At 40.9% G+C, this 27,745-nt stretch overlaps 2 protein-coding genes across 7 annotated transcripts in view; one reads left to right on the top strand and one right to left on the bottom strand.

The window, feature by feature from the left end:
- glrx3 (glutaredoxin 3) overlaps window positions 1–24,682 on the bottom strand; it is a 29,111-nt gene extending 4,429 nt beyond the window's left edge. Inside the window, exons 1-9 of the mRNA XM_068002386.1 lie at window positions 24,566–24,682; window positions 19,823–19,931; window positions 10,970–11,044; window positions 8,306–8,477; window positions 4,914–5,086; window positions 3,977–4,038; window positions 3,736–3,793; window positions 1,002–1,054; window positions 863–902 (exon numbers count right to left, since the gene is read on the bottom strand). Coding sequence (XP_067858487.1) covers window positions 863–902; window positions 1,002–1,054; window positions 3,736–3,793; window positions 3,977–4,038; window positions 4,914–5,086; window positions 8,306–8,477; window positions 10,970–11,044; window positions 19,823–19,931; window positions 24,566–24,657 — 834 coding nt within the window. The 5' untranslated portion in view covers window positions 24,658–24,682. The remainder of the gene's footprint in view (window positions 1–862; window positions 903–1,001; window positions 1,055–3,735; window positions 3,794–3,976; window positions 4,039–4,913; window positions 5,087–8,305; window positions 8,478–10,969; window positions 11,045–19,822; window positions 19,932–24,565) is intronic.
- Window positions 24,595–27,745, top strand: part of LOC137340097 (uncharacterized protein C10orf143-like) — a 71,435-nt gene continuing 68,284 nt past the window's right edge. For 4 of the 6 annotated variants that reach the window (XM_068002391.1, XM_068002389.1, XM_068002388.1 and 1 more), the window contains exon 1: window positions 26,176–26,358. In XM_068002391.1, the coding sequence (XP_067858492.1) occupies window positions 26,266–26,358 (93 nt within the window). In that variant the 5' untranslated portion in view covers window positions 26,176–26,265. Of the gene's footprint in view, window positions 24,831–26,175; window positions 26,359–27,745 lie in introns of those variants that run through there. The other 2 variants (XR_010966702.1, XR_010966701.1) reach the window with 2 other exon arrangements.

The following is a 27,745-nucleotide window of genomic DNA, read 5'->3' as shown; positions in this document are numbered from 1 at the left end:
CAGAATGGATAGCAAGCTGGCTACAAAACAGGAAACAAAGTAGATTGGCAAAAGGTAGGAATGGGTGTTCCTCAAGGATCGGTGCTGGGACCACTGTTGGTCACCATTTACATAAACAATTTGGACACGGGAATCAGGATTACAATTTCAAAATTTGTGGACGACATTGTAACTACTGAGCAAGACTGACAAATTACAAGATGACTTTAATAAACTTGCAGAATAGGTGTACAATTGGCAAATGTATTTCAATATAGATAAGTGTGAGATTTGCTAGGAAGAATAAGGAGGCCATATACTCCTTGGAAAGTAAGTTTCTAAAAGGGGGAGAGGAGCAAAGGGATCTAGGGTTACAGATATACAAACATTCGCACCCAACATTACTGTGATGCCAGCCACAGCACCATCTAAAAGTGTACTGGGTACTGCAGGTAAATGTTGACATTGTTAAAATGGGTTTTCCTACTGACAAAGCCTGACAGAATTTTCAATTCATTTTGAGATGGAATGCCGCAACCCACTCATTGCAATGAGATTCAGCTTATAGGCTCCACAGCGTGTTTCCTCAACTGAAGGCCAGCTACCTGGTCCTCATCCTAACAATAATGATTTGGAATGTTAATTAATAAACAGGGAATCTTTGTGCACAATCCTGAGCATTTCACACTATTGTGGTGAAACTGTTGCTTTACATCGGTAAGTGGGACCGTCTTTTTTCATGCACCAGTGGGCGGCTCAGCTAAAATTCCACAAAGAGGAAACATTTCAGAGTGGTAACTTTGATGCAGTTCTGCACAGAATATAAAAATCTGCACCAATTTTCACTTTATACACAAAGGCATAGAATTTAAACAGAACTTACTTCTTCGTCTTCCAATATGTCGAACGTTTCATACTCAACACTATATTAAAAAAGTATAATGTTAAGCTCCAATTTAAACAAAACATTAGATTTAAATTACTGCAAAATATGTTTTTACAGTCCAAATGCTGATACATACCCAGTTTCATTCAGTATTCCCACTATGGTGCGACTGAATCCACATTTTGCCAACTAAGAACAAAATCATAAACCACGTTTACAAATGTGCATAGAGTTATGCATTTAAATTGGAAACAGTGCAGAAGTTTTCTAAAGACTTAAAGAAAGTTCTTTATTTCTAATTTACAAATGTGCATAGAGTTATGCATTTAAATTGGAAACAGTGCAGAAGTTTTCTAAAGACTTAAAGAAAGTTCTTTATTTCTAATTTAGTTCATACCACTTGGAGGAGAGAAGGCGAAAAACCCAAATATACACAATAAAACTATCACGCGCTTTACAAGAGCAGACTCAACGTGTACAACCCGAGCAGGGAGATGGAGAGTGACAGAGACAGAGGGAGAGAGAGAGAGAGAGAGAGAGAGAAAAACACGAGGCCGAAGAAAGTTCTTCCACTTTATTTAAAGGATAACCCAATAGAAGTCTTCATGAGTGTGAAGGGTTAAAAGTTAAATAACGATAAACCGCTTCCACTGGTCACTTAGATGATAATGAAAGGGAACAAATTTAAGATAATTGCAAGAAAAATGAAAGGAGCGGTTAGAAACCATTTATTTACATGGGAGTAATTGGAATGCCGAATTTCTTGGATCAGCGTAATTGGCAATTTACACCAATAATTATGCCAATCTCTGATGATCCTGCTGCTGGCAACTAATGTTGAAGTTGCCTGGGAATCTCATTAGCATACGCTGCAACATGCAAACAGGCATAAAATCCTCAGCGTTCAGTTTTGGGCACCTAACCTCAGGAAGGATATATTGGCCTTGGAAGAGGTTTGGGCAAATTCATCAGAATGATAGCATGGCTTAAAGGATCAAATTATGTGTACAGTTTGCATAAATTTGATTTGTATTCCCTTGAGTTTAGAAGTGGAGAAGTGATCTAATCAAGATCTTTAAAATGATAAAGGGATTCACCAGGGTAGATACAGAGAAACTATTTTCTCTGTTGGGGGAATCCAGAGCAAGGGGCCATTTAAGAGTGAAATCAGCAAGCAATTTTTCACACAAAGTGTGAAGTAGTAGAAATCTGGATCTCTCCCCCAAAAGGCTGCATCAATTAAAATTTTTGTTAGGTAAGGGTATCAAGGAAAATAGAGCAAAGGTGGGTAAATGAAGTTGAGGTACAGATCAGGCATGATCTAAATGAATGGCAAAATGGGTTTGAGGGGCTGAAAGGCCTAGTCCTGTTCCTATATGGCTGATGCTTGGAAATCTGCACTTTGGACACAGTGAAAATGACTCTCTAGAGGAATCAAAGATTTCTGTAGAGGGGTCTACAGAAGGTTTCTGCTGAGAACTCGACCAAATTGTTCAAGCCAGACACTAATGAAGAGTTCCTTCATTTGGCACTGATAATGGATGGTACCATAACATACCAGTACCCTGGATTGCTGTTGTTTAACAACAATATGGCACTTTTAATGCAATAAACATTCCGAAGTACTTCAGGGAAGCAGCAGAGGCCGAGCAGGAATAAAAGAGTTAGGGGAGATGATTAAAAGAATAGTCAAAATGGTAGGTTTAGACTTGTGATACTTTACTCTTGCAAGAATGTTAGATTATAATATACAGATGGTATTGTGTTGTGCTGTTTTCATATTTCAGAAAAGGGAAGGGGAAATGATTGTCATATACAAAACATTATTGTAGTCTTGCTTGAAGCTTGTTAAATTTTTATCCATGTTCTCAACTTCTGCACTACATATCCAAGTAACCTACTTACATCTACATTTATGCCTCTTCCTTGATCATATCCCCTTTTAATAATGTTCCAATGAATACATTAAGTTGTGTGATGCCTCATAACCTAAAGCCACAAGGCCCAGCATCACCTTGGGTCGGAGACACGGAGCCTCATTAACATATTATATTACTGACCACCTCTCAAGAGCGGGTTACTTGCCCGTCCACAACCTGCACCGGTTAAACCGGAAGTAAGCAGACCTGCTCCTCCTGGCCCACAAGCAATGATGAAAAAGCACTGCTGGATCTGCAGTACTCACCTCCCTTCAGCTGCCAGGTTTTCTAAATGGCTCATAAGATCTGAGGGCACGGAGCCTCATTAACATTTTATAATTACCGACCCACCCCTTGAGAGCGGGTTACTTACCCAACCCCCACCAGTTAAACTGGAATTAGGCACGTTCGTGGCAGGTTGGGATCTGGATTCCCATTTTTAACAATTTAACCTTGCCCCCTTCCCCATAGTCCTACCCGACCCAGGGTTGGGGAAGAGGCGGGGTTAAATTCCCCCCTTACTGTCTATGTCTCTACAATAACTTTAGTTTTTCCATTAGAAAAAGCCATTACATCAATATGCAGTTGATTAAAACTTCTGAAATGACTTTAAACTATACTGTTTAGACACTGGTTCAATTCGTGCTTTAGGCACAATCAGATCACAAGGGGGAGAGGTACATAGTACCTGCACCTACAAGCGCAGGCATTTTAATAGTATGGAAATGAAGGGGAAGGGCCTATTGGTGCCTCCTGCCTAATTTCCCTCTTGAAATACTTGTTGGGTGCCCAAAGGAGCTGGTGGTAAGCCTTGTTGCTGGTTCCCTTCAGAATGGAGGGCATCTGAGAGGTGTAGGCAGCAAGGCAATGGTGGCCTAAAAAGATAAGTAGCACCTTTTATACAAACCACTATATGAATTTCTGCTATTCATTAATAAAATAAGTACTTACCGTTTTGTTGCCTTTCATAAACAGAACCACTCTTGATTTATTGGTCAGTGCTTTCAACCTACAAATACAAAGAAGCTGAACACCAACCGTTGCTGCATTATGTAGCTATGAAAGCTCTACATCACATTCAAGGCTGAATATTTTAATCTGATCAGTTTCAAAGATCACATTATCTGTGCTCATTGTATTCCTTGCTATATAAGGTATATCAAATTTATTGCAGTAACAAACATTATTTTACCTATGTTCCAGGCCCATTTCCTTTGGACAAGTTTTGTCCAGTTCTCCAGACTCAGCAAGCTCCTAAAAGAAAGTTAGGGGATTAATATTGATATAGTAAAAACAAAAAATGCACTGTACCTGTTACGTTCCGGTTCTAATTAACTGATGAGATATCAATTCAACACATTGCTTTATTAGTCAAAAGTCCATACAAACTTAATTAGGCACTACATTAATAGACAGTTAACAAGAGACTAATAAGATCTATTCTAATACAAGTCATAATTAAGCAGTTGACTGCATACTCACACTTGGAACACACAGCTTGGTATAGATGCTGTTTCCTAATCTCCAGAAGTGACAGATAGCAAAAGCTTTTACCCCTTTTTATAGACATTTCATCGCATATATATGGTGATAGGTAGCAAGAGCTTTTTCCCCTTTTTCTAGTAATGTAATTGCCCATATATGGTCACGTGACTTTTACAGTTCACTTATGTCACGTTTTAGCTTATGACCCTTGGGTCATTGAGTTGAACTTCGTTGGTTATCTTATCACCCATAGGCCATTGAACAGATTGCTGAACATGCACAACCATAGGGGCCGCATCCTTATCAGATCCTGTTCCATTGTCTAAAATTATGATCATCTATCTTTCAATACATATGTATCTGCCCAAATATCTTCCTGCGCAGCTGGTCAAGTAAGCTATTTAAAATGTTATACTTATGTTTCCTGTATGGTTTGCTCAAGATGTTTTATCCTGAGTTAAGGGCTTCAGAAAGGCTATGTGCAGAAGCACACACTTCTTTCATAGGCTAACTATCTTTTACCCATATTGCTACACTTTATCCTACTTATAATTGTTGCATTAGCCATTCTACCCTGATTTCAGTAAAAAGCTGCAAATGCATATATATATTCTCCAACTGCACCTAAATACTATAATACCAACCTTTACAATGTCAAGCCCTCCCACCAGTTCTCCATTCACGTACAGTTGAGGATATGTAGGCCAGTTAGAGTAAATTTTTAGTCCCTGACGCACATCTTCATCAGAAAGAATGTCAAAGGTGCAAAAACGAATATTACGTTCATTGAGGATTTCCACAATTCGTCTGCTGAAACCTGCCAAATAAAACAGGATGTAATAGATATGGATGGATGCAGTTAGCATGAGAAAACTTTTCAGGCCCATTTCTCCAACACTAACATTTGCAACATTGTCATGCATAAAGACAGTTGGCCCCGAAGTTACTTGGGGGACATGATCTTGGTGGTTATACTGGGATCGGGTCGACCAATGCTAACCCAGCAAGATAATGTGGGATCAAGGCGGGCATCTAATTAGCATGGGCTTGGCTCTTGAATCTCACTTATAAAGGGGACCAATAAATAATACATTTTTTAAATGTATCTTTTATTTGGGGATCCAGGGCATTTACCTAGACCTCCACTTGAGTCCTTCAGGAGGTCAGTAAGCCTTACATCATGGGCATATTGCCCTCCACACTTAACACAGGTCTCACTGTAGCTGAGGAAGCGGGAACTTCTGGTGTACACAGCTCTCACTGTGCTTGTGGAAGTGGGAACTCTTGGTGGAGGGAGTCCTCACTTCAGACAAGGCGCCCTGGAAAGGCTGCAATCTGGCATATCTAGGTATTGGCCTATTTTCTGGGCCTTCACGTGCACTCCTGCTGGAGTTACGGAAGGAATATGCTGGGAGGCTCTCACATTTTCAGGGCATGTTAATTTTAAAGAGAGAGAAAGAACATTAAGTACTACACAATTAAAAATAACAAGAACAAGGAAAACAGAAAATCTTGTTTAAATATTGATTAGACTGGAAAAAGGGGAAAAGATCTCAGAAAGAAAGATAATTTTGAAGATTAAACTTTTTTTCTTGCTTTCTTAACATTTTTCTGCACATTAATTTAACAGCGATGTTTACCAATTTAAAATAAACTGGTTAACATCTCCACTGCAATAGTGGACAGAAGAATATTATATAAATATACTTACTGTTTGTCCACTATTATCGCCAACAGTAATTTCTAACTTATACTGCTCTTTTGACTATGTCAAAAAGAGCTATGTTCTTGTACTTGAAACAATTACCATTACACATGGCACCATTAAACAAAAATAAGGGACATGACAACATGGTTTACAGGAACAGTCACGTGGAGCTGTGATTTGCGTTTTCAGTCTGGGGTTTGCAATCTCTTATTCTCTGATTGACTACTGTCACTCCTTACAGTTCCGGGTGGATTTTGATCACTCAAATATGAACACAGCAAGCTCTCCCCCTGGTCACTACATGGTAACAAAAATACCTCTATCACACTCATGTAAACAAACTGAAAAAAGTTTTCAATGTTACAGAACTTCATTAGTGCTGCACACATATACAAACACACACAAAGGACCACGTCACAGTAGTATACTGTAGTAAAAATATGGGAATCTATGCAAAAAGAATTTAATTAAGGGAAATTTATCACAACTCTTTGCAAGTGTAACAGGAATGGCTCCAAGTAAAGCTAGTTAATGCATTTGTACCATGTATTTACATCAAAACAGTGGCTGAAAATAGTCTTGAAGAAAATAAACCTCATATAAGACAATAGCTATGCATATTTCAAAATATTTATTTCAGGAAAACGAATATATTTAAATGTGGTATTTTAGTCGCTTGATATATATTTACTTCTTTCAGAACACTTAAATAATTAACTAAATAACTATGACTCTGAGAAACCATCAGCTCATCTTAAAATCAATCTCACTGCTTCTGACAGGCACCAGTCCCATCCTGCAGCCAATGAGTAGGTCTAACAATCTCCATTTTCACCTTCCAACCAATCTGATTAATTGAAACAATCTCCATTTAACTTAAAACTTTTGCAAACTAGATTAAGATAGTTAGGAATTGTTTTACGACTGACTAGTTGCCAAAGGGAAAAGACGTATCCACATCTTTTTAGCAGAATTCAATTAACATTTTGAATTTAAGGGTGAAATGAGACATGTTTGGAACATAAACCTTCAACTAGTCTACATTGTTCAGCAGCAAAACTGCAACCTTCATCAACAAAACATGGACCACCCATGTTAATCCCGTGGTCTGGAACAGCATGCAATAAACAATTATGGCTCCAGGAAGCATATTTTGCTTTGTCTTTGGGTTTAACTGTTACAACACTCGCCACAACACCCCACATAAACCTCAGTTTATTCTGACAGGTCATGTTTGCATTCCCAGTTTAGCATGGTGATCTGAATTGTGTATTTTCCAATAGGTAAGATTTGTCTGTCATGTACAGCCTGCAGTTAAATATGAGTTACTCCTCCTTTTCCATTAGGGAATTCTTTAAAGAACACCTAGAGGCTTTGTGCTAATGGTTATTCTGCTGGCAATATTTCACTTTTCTAAACCACTCTAAGCAAGCAACCGTTCCAGATACTAAATTTAACTTCAAGCACCAGAATGGACCAACAATCTAGTTGTTACACTGCATTGACAGCTGGCCATGTAATGGAATTTAAACTGTTATTTCACACAAATTCATGTTTTGTTCAAATACCTCGTTTGTTTATAAAGGTTACAGTCACTGGCAAAATGTGAATAAATATACACCATTTTATTGACAAATTTAATTAGAAATAAGAAGTTAAAACACTGTCAGCATTATTTGTTTTTCCAAACCGTGTGGAAAAATTCAGAAAAATAAACTCCACAAGACCAATGGTAACTTCAAAAGAAAAAAACCCCATCTCATTAGATCATGCACAAAACTAGATAACGTATTCTAAATTAGAGCCAATGTGAATTATCAAAGCAAATTTTAGTACAATACTTTACATTTAATTTTATATATGTAATAAAGAAATGCTATTTCAAATGATTAAAATGGAATGGTACCACAGCTTCAAAACTAAGTTTGAAATCCTCCTACAAATTAGTCTATACTACTTTTTAAATTATAATTTCTACCTCTGAATTCATCTAATGACAGTTTTCTATTCTCAAATTATACTTTAGAAGTATTATGTCAATCACTGCTGCCTACAAGAAATCAGTACACAGATCATGATTATACAGACATGCAAAGTAAATTGTCCTATGTTTTACTTTAATTAAAATTGAACAATTTTACATGTGATATATCCAATACGTGGGTGGTCAGTTTTAAATCCTTTTATTATACGAGTAAAAAGGTCTCCATGGCATTAGGAGGAAGCAGCAAAAGGCAATGAAATCCCTTGACTACATTTTTAAAACTAGAAAGGCTGCAGTTCCAGACTTTTTAGTTTTAACATTAAAGTTCACAGAATGATCCTTACCACACCGAGGTTCTTGAGGAGTTCCCTTCATAAATACCATACAAGGTGCAGAATTTAGGAGTTTTCTCAATTGGTCACTCAGGTCTTGTTTGGCAGTCTCACCGTGCTGCTGAACTTTTTTAGTTAAATCAGGAGCATGGGCACCATCTACACGGTCAATCTTTTGACAGTTCTGAAGCAAACATATGTATTTTGATAAAACCAATGCCACAAATGCAATAAGGCAATATCATTGACACTGAAACATGAACAGTTAGAAATATATTTATCAAACAAGAGAACCTATTTCAAGTGTACATTAAAGTTAGCTCAGACGCAACAGTTACCTTTGTCATCAGTATATAAAAGACTCTGGTCACCATTTTAAATGGTTTGCTAAATGCAATACAATATGGAAATGTAGACTATTAATAAAAAATGTAAGTGTTACAATCTGCAACTGCCTTTGATAATAAAATTCTGTACTAAAAACAAAAAAGATGGAAATTTACAGTATATCCATCAACATCGGAAGAGAGAAAAAACATTTTAAAGATATCAGCTGCAGACTCTTCATCAGACCTGAGCATTTTAATCTCAAATATAAATTCTCCACTTAATTTGTCTAAAGACTGGTTAAAGTCTGGTAGTATCAGAGCTACAAATTAAATCTGCTGGTGGGTGGGGAGCATTGGGGATCATGATGCTCAATTGCACCATGACTGTATGGGACTGGCTCAATGGACCAGCAGGTCTTTTGCTGTCCGTTATTTTCATATGTATATCAAGTTACATTGAAACTACAGCACAGAAATAGGCCATTCGGCCGAAATGGTCAATGCCAGCTTTTATGCTCCTCCTCCCTTCCGACTTCATTTAACCCTATCAGGATACCCTTCTATTCCTTTCTCCCTCATGTACTTATCTAGCTTCCCTTTAAATGCATCAATGCTATTTGCCTCAACTACTTCTTGTGGTAATGTAATGTCTCCCCCCTTCCCATAATCCAAGTTTGCTGATGATACAAAGCTAGGTGGGAAAGTAAGTTGTGAGGAGGATGCAAAGCGGCTCAAAGGGATACAGACAGGTTAAGTGAGTGGGCGAGAAGGTGGCAGATGGAGTATAATGAGGGGAAATGTAAAATTATCCTCTTTGGTAGGCAGAATGTAACAGCAGAATATCCTTTAAAAGATGAGAGACTAAGAAATGTTGGTAGTCAGAGGGATTTGGGTGTCCTTGTATACAAATCCCAGAAAGTTAACATGCAGCTACAGCAAGCAATTAGGAATGCAAATGATATGTTAGTCTTTATTGCAAGGGGGTTGGCGTATAAGAGTAAGGGGGTCTTGCTGCAATTATTTAGGGCTCTGGTGAAACCGCACTTGGAGTACTGTGTACAGTTTTGGTCTCCTTACCTAAGGAAGGATATACTTGTCTTACAGGGGCTGTCACTAGATTGATTCCTGGGATGAGACGGTTGTCCTATGAGGAGAGATGGAGTAGAATGGGCCTATACTCTCTGGAGTTTAGAAGAATGAGATGATCTCATTGATAGGTATAAAATTCTTAGAGGACTTGACAGGGTAGATGCTGAGAGGCTGTTTCCTCTGGCTGGAGAGTCTAGAATTAGGGTCATAGTAATTTAGGATAGCCATTTAGGACTGAGATAAGGAAAAATTTCTTCACTCAGAAGGTTGTGAATCTTTGGAATTCTCTACTCCAGAGTCTGTGGATGCTCAGTCATTGAGTATATTCAAGACTGAAATCGATAGATTTGTAGACACTAAAGGGATATGTGGATTGGGCGGGAAAGTGGAGTTGAGGTAGAAGATCAGCCATGATCTTATTGAATGGTGGAACAGGCTCAAGGGGCCATATGGCCTACTCCTAGTTCTTATAATATCTTTAAAAGCCAAACAAAAACAAAAGCTAGCCATGCAGTAATAGGGAAGAGGTGAAAGAATATCCCCTTTAAATAGGTTCTCCATTAATGACGAAGCTGTAACTATTCATCTTAGATCAGATCAAGCAGTCACGACTGACTGGACTCAAAAGTAGGAAATATTAAAATTTTAGAATTTTCCTTTTAATCTACTGGAAAGATCTTGCAGTATGTCAATAGTCATATACAACATACAACAAAATCTCCCTTTAATTTTTTTAAATTCCCAACATTTATGAATTCTATAATCTCCTAAATCTGCAGAAAGCATTGTGCTAGCAAAAGGCACAAAGGAATCAATTCACAACCCTTTGAATTCTGAAATATGTTTCTCAAAAACATACAAAACAAAATATCATCACTTCAACGAATCCTGCAGATTTCTAAAATGAATGCTATGAAAGAATTAAGGAAATATTTAGGATAAATATTTCTCAATTCACAGCATTCTTACAAAAAACATTTTCCAATTGTAATCTGTAACAATTTACAGTTAGCATAGAACTACTTCTCCACTATAACGGGGTTAAGTCCTAAAACTGCATTTCAAGAAAAATTTCAAAAGACAGATATCACAACGAATTATTTATACAGGTGCTTTGAGCCCCGTCAAGTTTTTTTGTCATTGTAAAACTCAGGTAGCATAGAATCTGGTCTCCATGGCAACCTAAAAATAGACACAAGTGTTTTGCTTCTTCAAAAGGGTCTGCCGTTTTAGATTCCATAGCACAGTAAAATCTTACCTTAAAAAACACGAAAGTAGGCACAGAACAAATTTCATATTTTTCAGATACTTCTGGAACAGATTCAGCTTCAAGCTATAAAAGAAGAATTCCAAAACAAATAACACTTTGCTTATTTCAAATTTGGACTTAAAACAACTTATGTCCTTTATATATCAATGACAATATTGTATCTGCAAAAGCTAAATATTTTTCCAGACCCCAAAAAATGACAATATCTAAAAACAAACTTCAAAACAAAATATTAACTAAAACTGAATTTAGGTATTGGTCACAAAAGTCCCAGAACCTGTAGGATTTAGACGAATCTTGTATGATGTTGCAACAGACCAGGATGTTTCACTTTCTTGCACATTTCAAGAAGTGCCTTCAGGCCACTAATGGAAATTTGGGTGAAAAACACTTCCAATTCTGTTAATTGTCACTCAGGTATAACATACTGAAGACTATGAATTCTTGACTGCTCGATGTGGCAGCCTTATTTTCTGCCTTTAGCAATATATTTTGCTCTCCTGACAAATTCCAAAGGGGCCATATGCTATAATGGAAACACTGGCTGTTTTATTTAGTAACATACAGCATAGTAATGCATAGTAAATTTTAGTTTTGTCAGTGAGCTCAACATTTTAAAGATCAATTGCCCAATCACGTATAAAGATACGGTTCTCCTTTCTGCCATAAATATTAGAACGGTAATCTGTAACATTAAACTGCAATTCTTTCAATATGCCAATATCTATTTTTACTAACATTTTCCAACCTGCTAACTTTTATTGTAAGACATCTGAATCACTGTGAAAACATATTTGTGGGTTATAAATAAATCTGCACACTAAGCAGTTACGGCATTAAGGTGCATTTTGTAAATAGTTAAGAGTTTATGGAGGGTGGAGGATGGAAGACTGACCAGGAGGAATTTGGAGAAATCAAGTTTAGTTATCCAAATCCTATTTGTCTAACTGCTTTAACTCACTCATAGTTATTCATAGCATATGTTTTTTTCTTGAAAGTCTCAAAGCAATACTATGGATTGTTTTTAGATGCACAGATCACTTATCTGCTAACATTCAGGTACATTTCTATCAGCTTATTTGCAGATTTAAACACTATTCTGTATGCAAGTATCAAGTTAAATTTTATCTAATTAAGGTGCTATGCTCTAATTTTATTGTTATGTTTTATAGAGGAAAATACTCAAATGGAGAACAGAAAGATTTCAGGAACAACTCTCTTCTCTTCTGCCTAACTTCTTGAGCATGGATATAAAAATTGGGAATTTAGAGGAATTTGCAATAGAATCATAGAATGGTTACAGCACAGAAGGAGGCCATTTGGCCCATTGAGCCTGTGCCAGCTCTTTGTAAGGGCAATCCAGTTAGTCCCATTCCTCCGCTCTATCCCCATAGCCCTGCAATTTTTTTCCCTTCAAGTATTTATCCAATTCCTTTTTGAAAGCCACAAATGAATGAATCTGCTTTTACCGTCCTTTCAGGCAGCGCATCCTAGATCATAACTATTTGCTGCCTAAAAATGTTTTTCCTCATGCTGCCTTTGGTTCTTTTGCCAAACACCCTGAATCTGTGTCCTCTGGTTCTCAGCCCTTCCGAAATTGGGAACAGTTCCTTTTTATTTACTTTATCTAAACCCCTCATGATTTTGAACACTTTTGTCAAATCTCCTCTTATCCTTCTCTGCTCTAAGGAGAACAACCCAAGCTTCTCCAGTCTATCCATGTAACTTTTTTTTTTATTCGTTCATGGGATGTGGACATCGCTGGCAAGGCCAGCATTTATTGCCCATCCCTAATTGCCCTTGAGAAGGTGGTGGTGAGCCGCCCTCTTGAACCGCTGTAGTCCGTATGGTGAATGTTCTCCCACAGTGCTGTTAGGGAAGGGAGTTCCATGATTTTGACCCAGCGACAATGAAGGAATGGCGATATATTTCCAAGTCGGGATGGTGTGTGACTTGGAGGGGAACGTGCAGGTGGTGTTGTTCCCATGTGCCGCTGCCCTTGTCCTTCTAGGTGGTAGAGGTCGCGGGTTTGGGAGGTGCTGTCGAAGAAGCCTTGGCGAGTTGCTGCAATGCATCCTGTGGATGGTACACACTGTAGCCACAGTGCGCCGGTCGTGAAGGGAGTGAATGTTTAGGGTGGTGGATGGGGTGCCAATCAAGCGAGCTGCTTTGTCCTGGATGGTGCCTGAAGTCCCTCATCTCTGGAACCATTCTAGTAAATCTTTTCTGCACCCTCTCAAAGGTCTTCACATTCTGTCTGAAGTGCGGTGCCCAGAATTGGACACAATAGTCCAGTTGTGGCCAAACCAGTGTTTTATAAAGGTTCAACATGACTTATTTGCTTTTGTACTCTATGCCTCTATTTATAAAGCCCAGGATCCCATATGCTTTTTAACCGCTTTCTCAACCTGTCCTGCCACTTTCAAAGATTTGTGCACATATACCTCCAGGTCTCTCTGTTCCTGCACCCCCTTTAGAATTGTACCATTTAGTTTATATTGCCTCTCCTCATTCTTCCTGCCAAAATGTATCATTTCGCACTTCACTGCGTTAAATTTCATCTGCCACGTGTCTGTCCATTCCACCAGCCTGTCCTATGTCCTCTTGAGCTCCAATACTATCCTCCTCACTGTTTACTACACCTCCAGGCTTTGTGTTATTCAGAGGGATTTGGGTGTCTTTGTACACGAATCACAAAAAGTTAACATGCAGGTACAGCAAGCAATTAGGAAGGCAAATGGTATGCTAGCCTTTATTGCAAGAGGTTGGAGTATAAGAGTAAGGAGGTCTTGCTGCAATTATTTAGGGCTCTGGTGAGACCACACCTGGAGTACTTTGTAAGGTTTTGGTCTCCTTACCTAAGGAAGGATATACTTGCCTTAGAGGGAGTGCAACAAAGGTTCATTAGATTCATTCCTGGGATGAGAGGGTTGTCCTAAGAGGAGAGATTGAGTAGAATGGGCCTATATTTTCTGGCGTTCAGGAGAATGAGAGGTGATCTCATTGAAACATGTAAGATTCTGAGAGGGCTTGACAGGGTAGATGCTGAGAGGCTGTTTCCCCTGGCTGGAGAGTCTAGAACAAGGGGACATAGTCTCAAGATAAGAAGTCGGCCATTTAGGACCGAGATGAAGAAAAATTTCTTCACTCAGAGGGTTATGAATCTTTGGAATTCTCTGCCCCAGAGGGCTGCAGATGCTCAGTCGTTGAGTACCTTTCAAGACTGAGATCGACAGATATTTGGACACTAAGGGAATCAAGGGATACGGGGATAGGGTGGGAAAGTGGAGTTGAGGTAGAAGATCAACCATGATCTTATTGAATGAGAGAGCAGGCTCGAGGGGCCGAATGGCCTACTCCTGCTCCTATTTCTTATGTTTCTTACGTGTCATCTGCAAATTTTGAAATTGTATCCAGTACACCCAAGTCCAAGTCATTCATATATATATCAAAAAATGCAATGGTCCTAGTATCCTGAGGAGCACCACTGCATACCTTCCCCCAGTCCGAAAAACAACTGTTCACCACTACTCTCTGTTTCCTGTCACTTGGCCAATTTCGTATTCATGCTGCCACTACCCCTTTTATTCCATGGGCTTCAATTTTGCTGACAAGCCTATTATGTGGCACTTTATCAAACACCTTTTGAAAGTCCATTCACACCACATCAACCCTCTCTGTTACCTCATTAAAAACATGGTTAAACATGATTTGCCTTTAACAAATCCGTGCTGGCTTTCCTTTATTAATCCACACTTGTCCAAGTGACTATTAAGTTTCTCCCAGCTTATCGTTTCTAAAAGCTTCCCCACCACCTAGGTTAAACTGACTGGCCTGTAGTTGGTTTATCCTTACACCCTTTTTTGAACAAGGTTGTAAGTAACATTTGCAATTCTCCAGTCCTCTGGCACCACCCCATATCTAAGGAGGATTGGAAGATTATGGCCAGCACCTCTAAAATTTCCACCCTTACATCCCTCAGCAACCTAGGATGCATCCCATCCGGACCAGGTGACTTATCTATAAGTACAGCCAGCCTTTCTTGTACTTCCTCTATCAATTTTTAGCCCGTCCAGTATATCAACTACCTCCTCCTTTATTGTGACTTTGGCAGCATCTTCTTCCTTGGTAAAGACAGATGTAAAGTACTCATTTAGTACCTCAGCTCAGCCATGCCCTCTGCCTCCATGAGTAGATCTCCTTTTTGGTCTCTAATCGGCCCCACCCCTACCTCTTACTACCCGTTTACTATTGATATGCCTATAGAAGACTTTTGGATTCCCTTTTATGTTAGCCTCCAGTCTATTCTCATACTCTCTCTTTGCCCCTCTCATTTCCTTTTTCACTTCTCCTCTGCACTTTCTATATTCAGCCTGGTTCTCACTTGTATTATCAACCTGACATCTGTCTTACGCCCCCTTTTTCTGCTTCATCTTACTCTCTCTCTTTCGTCATCCAGGGAGCTCTGGCTTTGGTTGTGCTATCTTTCCCCATCATGGGAATGTACCCTAGACTTACCCGAACCATCTCCTCTTTAAAGGCCGCCCACTGTTCGATTGGTTTTCCCTGCCAATCTTTGATTTCAATTTATCCGGGCCAGATCTGTTCTCAACCCACTGAAATTGGCTCTCCTCCAATTAGGTATTTTTACCTTAGATTGTTCATCCTTTTCCATAACTAATCTAAACCTTATGATACTATGATCACTGTTCTCTAAATGTTCACCCACCGACACTTGCTCCACTTGACCCACTTCATTCCCCAGAACTAGATCCAGCAACGTCTCCTTCCTCGTTGGGCCGGAAACATACTGATCAAGAAAGTTCTCCTGAACACACTTCAGAAATTCCTCCCTTTCTTTACCCTTTACACTATTACTATCCCAGTCTATATTAGGATAGTTAAAGTCCCCCATTATCATTATGCTATAGTTCTTGTACCTCTCTCTAATTTCCCTGCAAATTTGCTCCTCTATTTCCTTCCCAATAGTTGCTGGCCTATAGAATTCACCTAGTGTAAAGGTACATCTATGGTTTCTTAACTCTAACCACTAGATTCTGTCCTTGACCCCACAAGGACATCCTCTCTCTCCAGCACTGCAATATTCTCCTTAATCAATATGGCCACCACCCCCCCCCCCCCCCCACCACTCCACTTTTCTTTCCTGAACACCTTGTATCCAGGAATATTTAGGACCCAGTCCTGCCCTTTTTTGAGCCAGGTCTCCGTTATCGCCACTATATCCGATGTGGCTTTTTGCGCTTGCAGCTCACCAACCTTTTTTTTTAAACCACGCTTCGTGCGTTTACACACGTGCACTCTAAACCTTCTCGTATTCTCTCTTAGTCTGATCCCACCTGATGTACTTTTTCTTACTCTAGTGCGAACTGTTTTTCCCAATTCGTTGTGCATTTCGCCCCCTGCCAAATTAGTTTAAACCCTCCCCCACAGCACTAGTGAACCTTCCCGCAAGGACATTGGTCCCAGCTCTTTGAGGTGCAACCTGTCCAGCTTGTACAGGTCCCTCCTGCCCCAGAACTCGTCCCAATGCTCCAAGAATCTGAAGCTCTCCGTCTTGCAGCAAGTCTCTACCTACGCATTAACCTGCCTTATCTTCCTACTTCTGTACTCACTAGCACGTGACACTGGGAGTAATCCAGAGATTACTACCTTTGAGGTCCTGCTTTTTAACTTCCTCCCTAGCTCCTGAAACTCTGACAGCAGGTCCTCATCTCTTCTCTTTCCTATGTTGTTGGTACTCACATGGACCCCCATGACTTCTGGCAGTTCCCCTCCCCCCCGCAGAATGTTCTGCACCCTCTCCGTGATATCCTTTACCCTGGCAGCAGGGAGGCAACACATCATGCGGGACTCACGTCGGCGGTCACAGAAACGCCTGTCTGTCCCCGACTATTGAGTCCCCTATGACTACAATGACATCTGGAACATTAATTACAACTCCACGGGATGGGCGCAGAAAAAAACACAGAAGTTGGCCATTCAGCCCACATGCCTGTGCTGGCTCTTCAACTGGAACTATCTGCTCTAATCCCATTCCCCTGCCTTTTTCCTGCATCCTTTTATATTTTCCCTTCTCAAATTTTTATCCAATTCCCATTTAAATTTTGTGTGTCTGCTTCAATGGCCATTTGTAATTATGCATTTCATGCTCTGATGGTCCTGCGGCACAGTGAGGTTTTGGCAGAAAGAAAAAGACTTTCTTGAGCAAGGGATTGATTTTTTAAAAATTTATTTTGTTCTTGGAATGTGGGTGATGCTGGCAAAGCAATATTAATTGCACATTCCTAGTGTGGGATTGGAGTCAAGTGTAGGCTGGACCAGATAGGGGTGGCAGATTCTCTTCCCTGAAGGAAGTCAGTGAACCAGTTAGGTTTTTAACAACAATCTGATGCCAGCCCACAAGTTGCCAGATTTATTGAATTTAACTTCACAATTTTTCATGGTGGGATTTGAACTCTCAACCTCTGCATTGCTAGTCCTGTTCCATAACCATTATGTTCCCAGACCGCAGTATGAAAGACCACAATACCATTTTCATTGAATTAAGTAGAGGAGGATACAGGAGAGTTGGGACATGTAAAATTCAACGAGCAGGATATGGTTACTTGCCCTTCCAAGGATCATGCACGGAGGTTCCTCTGTACAACAGCGGGATGTACACATTTCAGGTGACCCTAAGGAAGCAAGGAGTCCAAAGGAGGCACTGCAAGGAGTGTATTTGTAATAAATACAAGCAGCTGGCTACATTGGAGGAAATAGTTTCAAATTTGGTGAAGCTGTTAAGTGATCTCAAGGATGCTCCTGCTGCACTTGTTCCTGTACAGGATGTAGCTAAATTCAGTGTTCATACAGCTAACTGTTATCTGCTGCAAAGCCAAACAGAGGCTTGTCTGAGTCCAGATGCTGAGGTCTACACCCTGGATACATCTGCTGATAGCACTCCTACACCGCCAAGGATTAAAAGAAAGCAGAAAGTGATAACAAAGCATACTCAGCACTCCATCACAACCCCATCTGATATGGATAAGGTAAGATCAGACAAGCAGACCCAAGACAGCAAGACAACCACCTTATTTGTTGGGGGTTCTATAGTTCGATAGATTTACGGTGATTGGCAAATGAAACAAATACAACATGAGGTAAAACTTTTTTACCCAGCAAGTAGTTATGATCTGGAATGCCTGAAAGGGTGCTGGAAGCAGATTCAATCGTGGCTTTCAAAAAGGAATTGGATAAATACTTGAAGAGAAAAAATTTGCAGGGCTATGGGGAAAGAGCAGGGAAATAGGACTAACTGGATTGCTCTTACAAAGAGCTGGCACAGGCTCGATGGGCCAAATGGCCCCCTTCTGTGCTGTAACCATTCTATGATTCTATTGCAAATTCCTCTAAATTCCCAAAAAATCCCAGCCTTAATTTCCTTCCCATTATTCTGTGGTCTACTGTGTATTCTCAACATGCTAACAGGTCCCTTATTATTTATCAACTGAACCCACACAATCTTCACCACCATCCATAAAAACTTTCCTTTCTATGGCTGTGATCAGAACCTTAATTACCAAGGCCACCGCACATTTTTTTCTTTCTCTATCTCCTGAAAAATGTTATAGCCCAGAAATAGTAATTCCCATTCTTGCCCCAGCCAAAGCATTGTTTCAGTCAAAGTTACAACATTATATCCCTTCATTTTAATTAGTGTTGCTAGTTCCCCAACTTTATTTTTTAATGCTTTGCACTTTGCATATAAACATTCCAACTGTAGCCCATTCACACTGCTGAGTATCCTTTTACTTTTTAAAAATTCTTTCCTTCACTTTCTTTCAAGTTCACACCTTGGTTCAATCTGCCCTAAGTGCTGTCGCCCCACACAGTCCCAAGTTTATTACTTTGGACTGCTTTGTCCTTTCAATGTATTATTCTTAACCACTTTCCCAGATCATTTAAGTCTACACATCCCACCCTTCTGAGTTTATTATATTAAATTCACAACCACAGCATCCTATTCCTGATGCCAAGATATAGGAGCCAGTTCTGTTGAGGTAGAGTCCATTCCTTCTGTATAACCACCTCCTGTTCCAAAACTTCAAACCCTACACCACACTTCCAGCCACGTGCACAGGTGCGTAATATTCTTTTGACCGACAGATTTAGTTCATGATACAGGTAGTATTTCCGTGAATACTAGACTTAACATCTTTCTGTTTCAACTTTCTTAGTAACTCTTCAAATTCCTTGCATGAGTCCCTTCCTCAATCCCACCAATGTCATTCTTTTTAAAATCAACAACAATAACAACAACTTGCATTTATATAGCACCTTTAATGTAGTAAAACGACCCAAGGCACTTCACAGGAACATTATCAAACAAAATTTGACATCGAGCTACATAAGGAGATATTAGGGCAGGTGACCAAAAGCTTGGTTTTAAGGAGCGGCATAAAGAAGGAGAGAGAGGTAGAGAGGCGGAGAGGTTTAGGGAGGGAATTCCAAAGCTTGGGGCCTAGGCAGCTGAAGGCACGGCCACCAATGGTGGAGCGACTAAAATCAGGGATGCGTAAAAGGCCAGAATTGGATGAGCGCAGGGATCTCGGAGGGTTGCAGGGCTGGAGGAGGTTACAGAGATAGGGAGGGACAAGGCCATGGGGGGGATTTGAAAACAAGGACGACAACCACTGGTTCCCACAATCCTTGATGTCTATCACCCTAGTATTAAGGAGGAAACATAACATTCTGGACTCACTGTGCTATGGTCCACATAGTACATAACAAAAAGAACTTACATTTATTTAGTCAACTTGACAGATTAATCAGGAACATTACCTTTACAAATATAACATGTGGATATTCTTTGGCCAATTCAGTCATGACTTCGTTCATTTGCGAACACTGTGCAGCCCATGGTGCCCAAAAATGGACCACTACCAGTGACCTAAAGAGGGAGAACATTTTTTTAAAATAAAATTTGCCCTGACATTAGAAAGTCAAATCTTGAAACTTTGTTCATTCTTTAACATTTTGAAACTCAAAACTGGGCCACATAACTGTGTGCAGAAGTTCAAATCTGACTTTAGTTGTATCAAGCTTTGTTACATGCAGGTGGTGTTGTTCCCATGTGCCTGCTGCCCTTGTCCTTCTAGGTGGTAGAGGTCGTGGGTTTGGGAGGTGCCGTCGAAAAAGCCTTGGCAAGTTGCTGCAGTGCATCCTGTGGACGGTACACACAGCAGCCACGGTGCGCCGGTGGTGAAGGGAGTGAATGTTTAGGGTGGTGGATGGAGTGTCAATCAAGTGGGCTGCTTTGTCCTGGATGGTGTCGAGCTTCTTGAGTGTTGTTGGAGCTGTACTCATCCAAGCAAGTGGAGAGTATTCCATCACACTCCTGACCTGTGCCTTGTAGATGGTGGAAAGGCTTTGGGGAGTCAGGAGGTGAGTCACTCGCCGCAGAATACCCAGCCTCTGACCTGCTCTTGCAGCCACAGTATTTATGTGGCTGGTCCAGTTATGTTTCTGGTCAATGGTGACCCCCAGGATGTCGATGATGGGGGGGATTCGGCGATGGTAATGCCATTGAATGTCATGGGGAGGTGGTTAGACTCTCTCTTGTTGGAGATGGTCATTGCCTGGCACTTGTCTGGCATGAATGTTACTTGCTACTTATCAGCCCAATCCTGGATGTTGTCCAGGTCTTGCTGCATGCGGGCACGGACTGCTTCATTATCTGAGGGGTTGCAAATGAAACTGAACACTGTGCAATCATCAGCGAACATCCCCATTTCTGACCTTATGATGGAGGGAAGGTCATTGATGAAACAGCTGAAGATGGTCAGGCCTAGGACACTGCCCTGAAGAACTCCTGCAGCAATGTCCTGGGGCTGAGATGATTGGCCTCCAACAACCACTACCATCTTTCTTTGTGCTCCAGCCACTGGAGAGATTGCCCCGATTCCCATTGACTTCAGTTTTACTAGGGCTCCTTGGTGCCACACTCGGTCAAATGCTGCCTTGATGTCAAGGGCAGTCACTCTCACCTCACCTCTGGAATTCAGCTCTTCTGTCCATGTTTGGACCAAGGCTGTAATGAGGTCTGGAGCAGAGTGGTCCTGGCGGAACCCAAACTGAGCATCGGTGAGCAAGTTACTGGTAAGTGCCGCTTGATAGCACTGTCGACGACACCTTCCATCACTTTGCTGATGATTGAGAGTAGACTGATGGGGTGGTAATTGGCCAGATTGGATTTGTCCTTTTTGTGGACAGGACATACCTGGGCAATTTTCCACATTGTCAGGTAGATGCCAGTGTTGTAGCTGTACTGGAACAGTTTGGCTAGAGGCGCGGCTAGTTCTGGAGCACAAGTCTTCAGCACTACAGCCGGGATGTTGTCGGGGCCCATAGCCTTTGCTGTATCCAGTGCACTCGGCCGATTCTTGATATCACGTGGAGTGAATCGAATTGGCTGAAGACTGGCTTCTGTGATGGTGGGGCTATCTGAGTTAAAAGTGATTGGAAGTGGGTAATGGTGTCTCACAAGGTTCAGTTCTGAGGCCGCTTCTGTTCACTGGGTATATGAACGATTTGGATATAGGCATAGAGGGAATGGTGTTGAAACTTGCATAATAGGAGGTACAGTATAGTTGGACGCTAAATCAAAAGCAAAATACTGTGGATGCTGGAAATCTGAAATAAAACAGAAAATGCTGGAGAAGCTCAGCAAGTCAGGCAGCACCTGTGGAGAAAGGTCAAACGAACCTGAAACGTTAACTGTTTCTTTCTCCACTGATGCTGCCTGACTAGCTGAGCTTCTCCAGCATTTTCTGTTTTTATTATAGTACAGTTCGAGTTCAGCCTCAGCAAGGTAGAGGTCCTTCCGCCATACAACAGCATCCCATTTTCACCACTAGATACTGTGTCTTTGTAAGTACTTGCCAAGGGAAGCTGGAAGAACTTGACTCTTTTAAAGCAATGAATTCAGTTTGCAAGTAATAAGTTTGATTACGTAATACATAGCATCTTGCTGAAGTCCTTTTGTTTCAATACATCAGTTTACTTGTAAATAAATCTCAACAGTAGTTGTAGCTTGTAGTGGTCTAGCCATGTGGTGTTTTCCATCATCTAGGATGACAGGAGAATGTGATAGTCACCTACAGTGACCAATTTACCATATTTTGGGGTTAATAGTTAGACTTGGGTTATTTAGGATAAAGGCACAAGTTTTGGTTCATAGGACACTCAATCTGCAGGTGTATGTTAATCCATTTACATAAATAAAGAATATTGGGACAAAGCCCAGAATGTAACTTCCAACAAGTTGAATTTACATACCATCGCCAATGTAGAAAAATGTTCTACAGAGGCATAATGTAAAAAATGGACACTGAGCCAAAGGAGGAAATATAAGGAGGGGTGACCAAAAGCTTAGTCAAAATAGTGGGTTTCTGGGAGGTCTTAAAGGAGAAGAGGTGGAGGGGTTTAGGGAAGGAATTGCAGAGTGTAGAGTCTAGATGGTTGAAGGCACGGGCACCAATAGTTGGGCGAAGGGAGGAGGGGATGCACAAGAGGCCAGGGTCAGAGGAATGGAGAGTTCTGGGAGGGTTGTTGGGCTGGAGAACTAGGGAAGGACAAAACAGCAAAGATTTAAACACAAGGATGAAAATTTTAAAATTGGAGAGACTAGGAGCCAATGTAGGTCAGCGAGGCCTGGGGTGCGGGATAGGATACGGGCAAGAGTTTTGGATGAGCTCGAATTTAGAGGGTAGAGGATGGGAGACTGACCACAAGAGCATTGGAATAGTTGAGTCTGGAGGTGACGAAGGCATGGATAAGGGTTTCAGCAGATGGGCTGGAGTAAAGACAGGGTGTGCAATGTTTCAGAGGTGGTCTTTACATTGGAGAGGATATGGGGTCAGCAGCTCAGCTCAGGGGGAAACAGGACGCTGAGGTTGCAAATAATCAGGTTCAGCCCGAGACAGCAGCCGGGAGGTGATTGGGATGGATTTGGTGGCAAGGGTACAGAGTTTGTGACGGGGCTGAAGACAATAGCTTGAGTCTTCCAAATGTTTAACTGGAGGAAATTGCAGCTCATTCAACTTCCTATTTGGAGAGTGTGTGCTAACAATTCTCTTTCACTCCAGAACAAGAGCTAAGAAAAGAATTATGATAGGCAACCCTTCACCATCGGTCTTCAATCAATCTTGCTCATTTTATTTTAGCAATATTGTCAGTGCTCCTCAGAGCTTTCAACTTAGTCTCTTCTAAACTGTAAATATACCATCCAATATGCTCTTCCTCCTCCCTGCATCTTCACTGTGTTGATATCAAGAATCATCACAAGGGCAAATAATTTGTAGCTGCACTACATCCCATGATTTTCACCCCACAACCACGTCAGTTTCTATACTCATCGGTGTGTTAACTTTAATCAGCGTGTTAACTTTAATCAGCATGTTTTAAAGTGCTATATTCTGCCTGTATAGAGTAAAGGAAGTTTCCAGTTGGTTATTGTAATAGCTGCTCATACAGTCTGTACTTAATATTGTAATTCAAACTCTAATTTCAAACAGTACTGCTGAGCTGCGCATATGCTGACTTGTACAAGCAGCTATTGCAGTAAACAGCTAAAAATTTTACTCTTAGGCAGGTTTCAAAAGATAGAATACTGACTCTTTAAAGGACGTTATTGATTGAAATTGAAGTGCTGGCGGGGGAAAAGTCAACTGAGACTGCAAGAAAAATTTCCCCCCAAATTGTCACGATTTTAGCAAATTCCCCACAACTGCCTTTATGTTTTCAGCATTTTTTTGTTATGCCAACTTTCATAAGATACTTGTTCTTTTCCAGGACCTTAAGAATGTGACACTCTTTGCCTCCATTAATTTTTCCACCCACCCCTATATTTTGCAGGCTTTCAAAATACAAGCTTAGCATCCCCTAATTACAGTTCATATTTTCCCACGGCCTTTTCTACTTGGGAACAGGGCGAGCAGATGATATTGGGACTACTACTGGTACGGAGGATAAACACCGACACAGACTGGACGGCCGAACGTGTATAATTTCTGTACAATACTCTTTTCAACCTTTAGTGACTCAAAACAATTCCCATGCACAATCCACATAACTAAACCGTTTCAACGTGTTTCGGTGGAGGAGGAGAAAACTCGTTCTTTTTGGTTGACAGCCAGTTTCTCTATAACCCACTCCACAAAAATGAAACTATTTTGTGTTATTCCGACGCGGCTCTTTCGGTGCTGCTCTTTTCAACTCTCGCTCCAAGCAATATGCCGAGGTCGGCAGCTGTGGAGCAGATTGGCGGAACTGCTCCGTGAATCCGAGTTAGTTCCCGTTAAATTGATTCCCACTGGTTCTGCCCGGTAAACTGCTGACCGCCGCTTTGCGTTTTAAAACTATACGCGACGCCGCCGCCTCTATTCGGCCTGAGCAGCTGAAAAAGTCCCGCGACAGCGGCCATGCCCTCGGCTCCTGGCCCCTTTGCCACCTCTATCATTGCCGGTAACTGCGTACACAGGTCGGACTTATCCGGAAAGGGACATTCCCCCGGCCCGAACCTACTTCTTTGCTCTTTCCAGCACCTCCTCGAATTCTTTCGCAGTCTCGGCCACTACCACCGTCGCCATGATTACCAGACCACACTCGTGGCACATCAACGGATCACAGGAGAAAACACAGCGACGGTCGATTGTTGATGCCTGACGTACAAGCACGTGCGGTCCTCACGTTCATGCTCCCAAGGATTTTCAATTGCAGTAAATTATTTGGCCGTTTTGCCAGAAGTTCTCACGGTTAGAAACAACTTTTAAGCAATTTCTTATTTGAGGTGGGCATTACGTCTGCTGATGTACAGTCAGATACTTTCCTTTGTGTTTAGGAAATATTGTGCCTGTTAGTTGACCCCTTGTGGCGTTGCTCGTTTAATCAGCGGTGACATTGTTCTATCCCTTGTAATCCGTAATATATCAGGGTTATTGGGCTAGCACAATTGAATAAGTCAAATTCCATTTGTATTACACCAAATAGGAGCAGGAGCATAAGTAGTTAACGAAGCTGGCTGACCTAATAAGTGTAGCCAGCATTTTCTGTCTTGTCTATAGTGTGCACCTCCCACAAGTATTGGACTTAATTCCTGTAACAGTTATGTCGCAGTTAAATTAACACATGTATTATAGATAAAAAGCAGAAAAACAGATGCTGGAAATCCAAGACAGGATATGGGTTCTGAAACTCAACTTGGTTAAAATCAGCTGGAACTCTTAAAAGGCAATTTTGATAAAGCTGGGTCATTTATCACACAAGAAATGAGCAGACCCTTGTTAACCTTTTGCACGTTTCACTGCATTTACTATTTCTATTTGAAAGTTTCTTTTGATTCGGTGAGGTGTTGTAATGCAATATTCTATGAATGATATTTTGATTCAGCAATTCTGCAATTAAAGACATAACTTTTAATTTCAGAAAGCATAATATTGGTAGTAATTATTAAGAGCTACATTTACTTTTCAAAAATACATCGAGGTTTGGGGAATTTCAAGGAGTTAAATTTGCAAGACGTTTTTGCATACTGTTGCAGCATTGCTCATGAGTCGTAATGGCCTGGAGCTGGTGGAGAAACATTGCCCGCGTCAAAAGCATAGACCTTTGGTATTGCCTGGAGCGAAGACCCTTTGGGACCTGGGCAGCAAGGAGTGGCTGTGAGAGAGGCTTGGGAGTTGGAGAGGAGCATCGTAGAGTGATATTCAGATTTGAGAGAGATGGTGGGCAATAAATATGATTGAGGCCACTGGTGGGTAGGATTTTGAGGTTTCTTGCCTGGTATGTCTGATTGTGGTGGCAGTGGGGATGTCATTCCGCTTCTTTGTTGGTATACAAGTTTCTTTTTCGTTCTTGAACTTTGGCTGGTTGACCATCTAAGTAAACTACCCCGATCAGAGCAGCCATACAGTTTGCTTTATTGCGAGTATATCAGGCCTCGGTTTCCTACTTTTAACCAGACCCACAGTCCAGGCACGCACCAACGGCGATTTCGGTTTTTGAATTAGCACGTGGGAGAGGCGTGCGGTCTGATTGGTTCGTTCGCAATCGTCGGCGCGTGAACTGAATTTTCTGTGAACTGAAGGCGCGCTGCGCGCTCCCGGAATAGATTCAGAGACGCGCAGCAGAGAGCCGAGCCCGAGCCCGAGCCGAGCCGAGCCGAGCCTCTGAAGTAAAAAGCACGTTTACGCGAGAGGACGAAAGGGCCGCTGTTATTCTGCGTTATGTCGGTGTCGATGGATTACTTGGTCACGGTACAAAAGCGTCGCATCAACGAGGAACTGGGTTGCTGGGGACGTGTGGGCAAACCGGACAATGTGAGCGCCAACAAATCTTTCTTGGCACTTTTAATGAATGAACTTACATAAAACTACAACTAACTGAAGGAGTGCCGGTGCAAAGGAGCGAATGTTGGTGTTGCAGAAAGTGTCCCGTAGAGTTGTTTGTTTTATTTGTGATTGATAAACGGCACTTCCAGAAGCGAGATCGATGAGCCAACCAAGTTTTAAAGTTTTGTTTTAGGCTGTGCTTTTTACTTTAGATGAAGTGAACAGAATCCCGTACGTTCATAGGAATGTAAGAAGTGATTCTGAGTTACTTGCTATCGAACATTGATGTTTTTAAAAAAATTGGCTGACAAAGTTGACTACCGTATCATAAAAAATGTATTTATAGAACACCTTTAATAGTAAAATCCCAAAGTGAGAGGTGTCAGGAGGAAGGGAGAGACTAACAGGAGTAAGCGAAACTTTATAGATGATTTTTGAAGAGAAGGGCGGAGAGGTTTAGGGAGACAATTGTATAGATCCAGGTAACCGAATGTTCTGTCATCAATGGTGGAGAAGACTGGGGTGAGGCCACGGAGGAATTTATTGATGAGGCTTTTAAACTTTATACGTTGGGTGTAGTTCAGTTAGGGTTTAAAGTGATGGGCAAGGGAGGCCTAATGTGAGACAGGATACATGTAACAAAATTTTCAATAGGTTCGAGTTTGTGGGGGATATAAGCAAGGGAGGACAGTGTAGGAGTTTGAAGGTGACGGGCAGATATGGGCATTGTTGCAGAGGTGGTAGTAAGTGTTATTTTTAAAAGACAGGATATGGGTTCTGAAACTTGGTTAAAATCAACTGGAACTCTTAAAAGGCAATTTTGATAAAGCTGGTTCATAAATCACACAATAAATGAGCAGACCCTTGTTAACCTTTTGCATGTATCACTGCATTTACTATTTCTATTTGAAAGTTTTACTTTTGATTCGGTTGATTGCAATTAAAGACAAAACTGTTTTAATTTCAGAAAGCATAATATTGGTAGTAATCATTAAGAGCTACATTTACTCTTAAAAAATACATGTGGGAACTGACAGATAGGAGTAGGATCAAGGTTCAGGGATTTCAAGGAGTTAAATTCTGGATTAAGGGGCAGAACCTCCAGTGTCATAATCTCTGGATTACAAAAAGTGTGAGAAAAAGACCAGCAGGGCATATGGGCAGGGTGGACACAGTTACCTAAATAAGAATTCTTTACATGAATGCATGTAACATAAGAAAGAAAATAAGTGAGTTAGAAGCACAAATTCAACTTAAAGGAAATGATGCAGTAGCCTTGGCTACAAGTCAGACATGATTGGGAGCTAAATATCCCAGCCAGTAGGATCTTTTAAAAAGGGCAGGAAAATTGGGAAAGGAGAGGGAATAGGAATAT

Source organism: Heptranchias perlo, chromosome 21 (assembly GCF_035084215.1).
Source record: "Heptranchias perlo isolate sHepPer1 chromosome 21, sHepPer1.hap1, whole genome shotgun sequence".
In the NCBI taxonomy this organism is placed as follows: domain Eukaryota; kingdom Metazoa; phylum Chordata; class Chondrichthyes; order Hexanchiformes; family Hexanchidae; genus Heptranchias; species Heptranchias perlo.
This window is presented reverse-complemented; position numbering and strand designations above follow the sequence as displayed.